Raw genomic sequence first — 8,831 nt, 5'->3', positions numbered from 1 at the left:
TCTTGAGGTTACCCAAAAGTTTCTAAAGAGCAGTTCGGAAGCTCAGCAGGCTGCTCCACAGTTGCCATATTGGTAGTACCTGACTCCATCCCCAATTTCCCCACAGGTTCTAAATGACTTTTATCCTTAACAAAATGAAACTGGTAATTTATACAGAACTTGTCCTTACTGTCTACAGGGTTATGTTCAAGGCTGTAAACATGATTATTTCTGCTTTGGAGTCCGATTTTTATCCCGGGACTCAATGGGGACTGACTGACTGTTGCAGCCAGACTCTAGTGGTCAGTAAAAGAACTGCAGGGTTTTGCTAATTCTTGGCTTCATGTTTCAGCCTTTGGCTTATTGGTGTAAGCTGTTAAGCGAAGCATACTAGTATGGCATGCAGCAGCCACTGAAGATTTTCAAGACATTGAAGTTATCCGCTCCTTGGCTCTTTTAAGATTTTACTCCAAAGGGATAAGTGCAAGTTTACAACATTTCGAAAACCTTTGCTCATCTTTAATGACAAATAAAATACCCTCACTGAGTTTGAGAGACAGGCTACATCTCTCAGGGAGGAGATTGATTCTAACCTCCAGTTGATCATGAGGGGCACCCAGCAGGAAGAAAGGTTTGTTTCTGGGCCCAACAAGTTCTCCAACTCGCTGCCCTTTGCTTTGGTTTGCTATCTTTAGAAACTAATTAAGGTTTTTTGCTGACAAAAAAAGCTGAAGTTTATGTTGAGTTGGTGAGTTGCCACAATAACTGATGTTTTAGAGCAATTTTAATGGTATATACCATTACATACACATATGCATAGCCATGTCCCCATCACTCAGTTGTAAAAAGTTACTCACAATTTCCCAGTGTTGAGAAACATTTCTCATTAATGACAGTATGTCAATCAGTGTAGCTCTATGTAGCAGGTAAGCTATAAGAACAGCAGGAAATATTTAAGGAGGGGCGTGACAAGTTATCTGCCATTTTCCTGTGCTTAGTTGTGGCTAAACGTGAGTATTATAAAAACACATTTAGTCTACAGCTTAGATCTTTGACTTCTTAGGTGTGACAGAAGCTGTTCATGCAACCCTGGCATATAATCAACTGACATCAACATCACCCAGTTAGAGAGGACCATTATCCATTTGTTCTATTGCTACACATAGCATGTGAGCAGCTTCCTGGTTGCTGATGGATACTTGGCTTTGTGTTGCAGTGTAAACAGCTGCTGAACAAAAACAGAATGGGCACAAATTTCTCCAGTGAGGAACATGCTTCCACAGGAGCAGAATGCTTTTGGTTTGTGGCTCAGTCTATCACCGCAACCAAGTTATAAGTTCTCTGAGATGCAGAGGAACAGGAAAAATAATAAGTTGTTCATTGTTCATTGTTTTACTGATCGTTATCCATTAAATTGTATTATGTAAAAAAAAAAAACACTTTATACAGAGGCCACTGTCAGGGCTTTAGTCAATCTAGTAAGGCTGTTACCTGATAGAAGCAGTTATATAATGAAGGCAAACACAAATATTTTAAAATAAATATATTTTATTACTTTGCCAGGACAGGTCATGGTAAAGTTAAACAGTATATGAACATAAAAAGCATATGTTAATGTACAAACAAAGACAATATTCAAAATGGAGAGCAAACAGATCAAAGCTTAAACCTCAGAGCAGCTCCTGAAGTCAACTTCAACCAATGGGCTTGGCGGCGTGGAGCTCATGGGATTAATCCACATCAGTCCCACCCCAAATTTTGCCCTCAGCAAGATTTGACCCTCATGTCTCATATTAACATATGACTATACAACACTGCATATGATTGATAATGAGGTTCTCTGTAAGATGGAAAAAAGGCAACTATGGACGCCTAATATGTCGACCAAAACATTGTCAGGACTACATGCTGTTAATGCCTGATACTGAGGTCCATGGTCGTGTGTTCTGACTCCTGGTGTCAACCCGGGATGGACTGATACGTGGGGATGATACAGGGTTTATGTAACCCAGTTGTGTAGCTCAGTAGCTGGTTACCTACAAGTAAACGACTGCCAGGTTAACGTCAGTGTATGAGAGGAAACAACCTGTCCTTTGACTTATCCTGGGAACATTTAATACTCAGTGACAATAACTACATTAATTACAATTATTTATCTGGTTTCACTCTTTACCAAGTCATTAAAATTATATGGCCTAGTAAAAATAGCTAGTTTGTGTTTTTATAGTTTGACTACAGTCCTAGAGGTGTGGTAGCCTCCTTTGAAATCAACCTGTTTTAGTGTCCATATTAAAAGCTTTGTGATGATTTTAATATCTCCCTCTGACAGTATTTCAGGGATGCAAGTATTTGTTCATTTCAAGCATTCAAAAGCCTCTTTAATATTTCAAGAGGCAATTCAACATTTTGAGTCATTTATTTGTATTTCAAATTTTACTTTGTCTTGGAGACAGTGGGCCATACGTAAAAGGTATAATCACGCTTTAAAGCTGACAGAGACTCACATTCACACACGCACACACAAATAGATACTTTGTGAGGACATGATACCTTTCTTTGTCCCTCACCCTAATCTTTGATATCAAGTTAAATTAACTGTAATAAACTAATGCTAATTTGAACACAGACAGTGAGGGCTGGAGAAAATGTTGTCACTCTGCTGGGAAAATGTTTGGTCCTTACTATGATTCATTCACACAGCACAAGTACACTTCTGTCTTCCTCAAAAATGTTAGGCCAAAGTTGAATGTGTTCAGATAGATTCCTGACGTGGACATTTTTATGAATCTGGGCTTCCTTTTACTTGTGTAGCACTTTGTAACGCATTAAGAAAATTGCTATATAAATACAGTTATTATCATCTTATAAAACTACTTGAAGAGGCAGAACTGCTCTGTCGTGAAACTGGGTGATAATTTATTGTGGAGCTGTACCTATGAGTGATACCGTTCACATTTACAATAGTTAGAATGTATGGTGTATGATTAATATAAAAATATTTTGTAGTGCAGTTTTAATTTGTTCCCAGTGGAGGCTGGTTGTCTGGCTATCTGAGGGGTGATACTGTTAACTACAGCTGATTAAATCTGATTAAACTGAATCCTGCTGCTGTTCCAAGCACTTACTCATTTACTTAGTCAATTATTAGGTAATGACCTGTTTACCAAACAGCTGACAATTGATTGGTTTTGATTGATTGATGACAGCTGATTGGCTTCCTGGTTAAGAGTTAGAGGTAGGAACAGAAAATATTGACAATATTGACTGCTTACATGACTTGGTCGCCCATTTGTCCTATTAATGGAGTTCTCTTTCTCTCTGTTGTCCATTACATATGTGTGTGTTGTGTGAAGTGTGACTTGGATGCCCAGACCAGCCCACCACGTTCCAGTTCCTCCTTCTTTTTTATACTTAGATGTGAGTTGACGTTTCCAAGGACAAACAACTGAGCATCTTTTTAACAGAGCTGCCAAATGAAATGCAAAGCACACACCATTTATGTAACACCTTTGCAATGAGCTAGATAGAAGAGTATTACAGTTACGTCGGTACAACATTCAACAGAAACAAACAAGAGTAATTCAGCATTGTGAAGTAGTCTCCAAAAGGAACAGATAACAGCTCCTGCTGTGTCCTAAGCACCTGAAGGCTCGATGGACACTTCAGGGGTGGATGTGGACATTCGTCGGCTGTGAAGGTTTTCCAGCTTCAAAGAAGAAAAAAAAAGAAAGAAAGAAAAGAAAAACAGATGTTCTCACCAGGAGAGCAAGACAGAAATCAAGGGAGAGCATTTCTTTGTTACATTGATTATTGTAACAGGAGTAAATATTCCTTAACATTGGATATCATTCCTTTGACAAATTTCATGAAGCTATTCACATTCAAACACTTAAAAAAACTGAATAAATAAATAAATAAATAAATAAAAGAACAGCTCTGGTTTCCCTTATGATATGTATTTCTGGGTGGGGATGGAATGCCAATGGGTTTTTATCATGTGCTGCTGGGGCCCAGAACCCTTCATTGCCTGAGTCACTGGAACATGGAGTTCAGTTGTTTCTGCTAATATGTAAGGGAGTGTGTTTGTCCCCCACAACTCCCAAAGAAAGAAAGAAAAAAAACAGGTGCCCAAAATCCAATTTGATTTTAAAACAGGTTTCAAATTTGCATTACTGTGCATATTAGTAAAGCATCTTCTGTTCCAAAGTCAGGGTTTATCGAGCCTGTTTTGCGTCAGTGACGGGTTAAATGTCACATGACTCTATTATCTGTAAAGTGTTAGGGTTAGCTTTGCTGCTCCCTTGTTAGATATTTTGAGGGTATGACATTGTTCTGTTATTATAATGTAGTATTGTAGTATTCAGATGATTTCATATTGTTAAAATCTCCAGAAACAGCTAATCAGTGGGCACTGAGTTCAAAACAGAATTATATTTGTACATTTTAATGCTAAAGCTTCTCCAAAAGCCTGAGATAAGAGCCTGGCTCACTCCTGCTGAACTAACTGATTCCAGACTCCTGAGTGACTAAATTCAGTTCCCAAAATTTTGCTCCCTTTAGCATCATGGAAAACATTTATAGATCTGTTTATAGATACAACTAAGCATTTTCTATACGCTGATGGGGAAAATGTGTTTAATTCCAAAGCTAAAAAACAACCAAGTAAGAGGACTTTGAGTGACTTTATTTTGCAAGTTAAATAAAATAAATTTTTTGTTGATGAATTTTAATGAATCTGTTCAAATACATTTAAATAAATAAAAGTCTGAAATCCTGCTAGGTCAAATATGTTCTATTGCAAACTGGTGCATTTAAAACAAAAACTCAGGCTGTGACTGTTCTAAAGTCATCTTATTCACATATACTTGTGAAGAGGAAACCATTTTATTGAAGTAGTTTGATAATATTTCAATACCTGTTTTAAAATCAGCCTTCTTTTATGATCGCTTTATGTTCATTTGCTTTATGTTGGGTTATGATGGGTTGCTGCTGTTAGCCTTTGCACTGACATCATTGCTAAAGCTATGTTTGCAATATTCAAAGTGCTACAGTGAGTTTGTCCCCTGTGCTGTAAGTGATGACACTTGAATGAAGCTATTCAGCCAGCAGGGGCCAAAAGACATGGAGCAATTTCGGAAATATTTGGATATAAGTGGCTGTAATGGAGGTTAATTGTCTGATAAGTCTGACATCAACTTTGAAAAGAAGCTGCATTCTTGGATCATCTTTTAATTTTAGAATAATGACCACATCTAATACAATTCCATCCTCCGTGCCAATGAAATTAAGAGTTCAGCTGCATCTTCTGTCCAAAGAGCAGGTTGACTTAACTTCCTCTAAGCAGTGGAGGGTCATCTGGGATCTGCTTTTGTAGAAATGTCACTGTCAAGTCTAAAGTCTAAGGCGAATGCTTGTGGATACCACCCCACTGTGTGCTTTAGTGTACAATCTCCCCCGACCCATGGATCTTGGTCATCAGTGTTTTAAGGATTGCATTGCCCCTGTGTATCATTAGCTCAAACAAGACACTTCTGAAAAGGTAAAGAAAAGCAGGTTGAGGAGCTCTGCTCATAAGGCCATAACAGAGCCCATGTGTATGTGCAGTGCCTTGGTAGTTCTTGCTGTTGGTGAAAGAAACACACTCATTAGGTTGACATTCAGGAAAAGTCATTGGCTGTGATCAGAATGGAAAGTCCAAACCTAGAACTGCCAGTTAACAGAGGAAGCAAGGATAAAGGGGCAGAAGGCAACATAGAGGCTGATGGGAACAGTGCTGTCACTCATGTACCAATTAGAAATCAAGATCTTCAAGAACATGGTTAATATTACCATAACCAAGACAAGCAATAGCTCCACCAGCTAAAACCTTGGTTCATTTTATCTTGACTCTCTTTCTTTATCCATAATAACCACATACTCATTAAATATAACTGTTATGGAAACTGCATAAAATGATAACAGGACAAGTAACACACTTGGGTACTAATTTTAAATGAAGAATTTTCTTTGCAGTATTTATGAGGAGAAAGTAAATCGACAGATGAATTAGCACATTTGGTCTTACAGAGGAAAAGAAGAAACAGCCCTCACACCGAGGGTTTCTGCAGCTGCAGTCTTGTTCCTGCATGAATATTGGTGTCTCATGTTCGGAAATGTTAGCTAACATTGGATTGATATTGCGCAGAACTGCCATTAGAGACTTCACTGACTTGTTGATGCTACCATTTGTGATACTGTTACATTATGTTTTAACGATGGTCATTATCCTTTGCTACTTGTTTGTTTGGAGATGAACAGACTCATTAAACCAGAGGAGACGAATGCTGTCTCTGCTCACTAACAGGAGTATGCATACTTGTATGGATACTTCAATCTTGGCTTTTTTGTAATCCTTCATATTCTTGGCCCTGATATATTTTCTGAACTTGTGTTTTTTCCTCCCAGCAATGAAACCAGAAGATAAATAAATATGAATAATCTCAATGTGAAGCCACACACCCTCCTCATGCACTTGTGGTTCAAGGTCAGTGAAAATAATTGTAATACCTTTAGGAACCTAATCTTTTTCAGGGGGGGAATTAAACTGATAAACATTTGTATCATGGTTCAGCTGAGGTATAGGATGTCCTATGCGATCACAGCCTGTTGCAGAAAAATCTCTGGTAACTATCAGCAACATACTTTACTTAATTTTATTTTGACAGATAGTAAACTTTTGTTCTCAGGAGGCACAGCCACCAAAGGAGTTAAATTCATCCATTTTAAATCTAATCTGGTTTGTTGGGCCATGCAAAAGCTGATAGGTTATGTTAGGTTTAGTCAATCTGATGAGTGTGTGTAAAAGGCTTTTGCTATTGTGCTTCCCTCCTATGAGAAAACAGTTGAACAGACTTGGCTCTTGATGTGGAGAGAAGCTTTGCATTCTGTGGACATACACTCATTCATGTAGAGACATGAACTCATAAGTGTTTTAAAAGACAAAAACAGTTTTAAATATAGGAACAAATATAAAATATTAGACTTCCATAACGTCTATATGCAATAACATTCTAGATAACTTTTTGAAGGACATACAATTAGTCCTTCTTTAAACCTTGATGTATCGCCTCAAAGATAATATTTAAGATAATGAAAAAAGCACCACAAATTCATCATAGAAATGGAGATCTAATCATACAATGGTATGTACAATGTATGTATGCCAACAATATTAGAGGTGAAAAGACATCAGGACAGAGTAAGAGAGAGAGCATGAGAGAAAGAGAAGTAAAACCACTTATCCAACTCCCATCATGCAGATAAGAAGTTACACAGGAGACCTGAGGAGTATCGACTCTGGTGGTTTGCGAAGGCCACGCCTTTTGTGTCACAGTCCCAGAGACACCTTGCCAAATAAGAGCTCAATTCAGAATTATAACCAAAGCACTGATCCTTTGAGGCCTCCGTGTTGTTTCATTTTTAAGGAGGGAATCTTAGGGGAATGGGAGAAGAAGGATATAAAGATAGCGTAATACCAAGCGTTGAATACTTGGGGCGGAGGGACTTTAAGAGGTCAACGTCTTGCGCAGCCGTTCTTTTTTTGTGCAAAGTAATAACAGAGAAAGTCTCAGAGTCACCTGTGGGTGCCTCCTAGGGTTTGCCATTGGGTGGTGTGGCTGTGGTCCCATCAGTGTCCAAGGACTCCTGCGACTCCACGGCAGAGGTGTCATCACTGGGGCTGTCCTTGCTGCTTGAGCCATCCTCTGCCTTTGCCTCTGCCTTGGCTGAAGTGCTGTTGCTGCCGCTGCTACTGTTGTTCTGGCTGTCTTGGCCCTCTGAGTTTTCCAGCATCTCCTGGATAAGAGGTGGCATAGAACCCGGGATCTCCATCTTCAGAGAGATGACCCGCTCTGCTCCTACAAATAGAAAAATTGGAATCTGAATGTTCTTTCTTGACAGTGTAAAATGTAGTTTAAAAATGTGTAGTTTTTATTTGATTGGTCCTAGATTCTCCAGTATTTAAAGCTGAAGATTTGATTACGATGAGAAGATATATTTGCGAGGCCATCTCAGTACTGTTTTACGTCTTGTCTGTCAGGTTTCTCTCTGGATCTCTGGTAACAACAGATCAGTGCAGACAGCATCTGATCCACTCTTCTGATTGACTGTTTAAGAAATATATTGCAGATTGCAGAACACTTAGAGAAACCAAATCCGCCTAGGTTGTTTGGTGAGTGGGGGGTGGGTGAGGAGGACGGTGATGACATCACAAAGTCCTGGCAGAAGTCCTGAGACCTTTGATACTTTCACTAGATTAACATAGAACCTACACCTGATTTATAATCAAGGAAGACATTGAGGTCTAACTACAGACTGTATGAACCAACCTTTATGCCGTACTGTACTTTATCATCTATCTGTGGACTGCATGGGATCATCAAAAAAGACTTGATCTGGATATTTAGGTTACCATTAGCAGTTTTAAGGCAAATTGGGACAATTTTCATTAAGGGTTTTAGATACAACAGTAATTTCAAATAATGATAAAAGATAATAAAACACTGCAACAAACATGAATTTATGTAGCACAGCCATGATACACCGGAGTGGGGTGTTTTTGTTTGTCTCTCGCTCTCCTGTACTTATTAGAGAGAAGCCCATGATCTCCATCATGTAAGAAGGACACTTACTTGCCTCACAACATGAAGGCTGTTAGTGGTGGACTCATGAGCATTTTCTCTACCCATGTTGTTCTTTGTTTCTCATCATGGTCAAGAATCTTGGGTTCTGTTGTTTCTGTAATTTCAGTTTTGGGGTTGGTGGTGATTGGTGATTGGTTTCTCTTGTGGTGTAGTTGTGTGTGGTCTTCTTTA

General features: G+C 38.7%; 1 protein-coding gene across 3 annotated transcripts in view; it reads right to left on the bottom strand.

Moving 5' to 3' along the window:
- Positions 1-1,545: 1,545 nt before the first annotated feature.
- LOC115050626 (retinoic acid receptor beta) overlaps positions 1,546-8,831 on the bottom strand; it is a 103,845-nt gene continuing 96,559 nt past the window's right edge. For all 3 annotated transcript variants that reach the window (XM_029513556.1, XM_029513554.1, XM_029513555.1), the window contains exon 8: positions 1,546-7,874. In XM_029513556.1, the coding sequence (XP_029369416.1) occupies positions 7,609-7,874 (266 nt within the window). In that variant the 3' untranslated portion in view covers positions 1,546-7,608. The remainder of the gene's footprint in view (positions 7,875-8,831) is intronic.

The sequence above is a fragment of the Echeneis naucrates genome, chromosome 11 (genome assembly GCF_900963305.1).
Source record: "Echeneis naucrates chromosome 11, fEcheNa1.1, whole genome shotgun sequence".
Classification (NCBI taxonomy): Eukaryota; Metazoa; Chordata; class Actinopteri; order Carangiformes; family Echeneidae; genus Echeneis; species Echeneis naucrates.
Note: the sequence above shows the minus strand (reverse complement) of the source record. Positions and strands in the feature narration are given on the sequence as shown.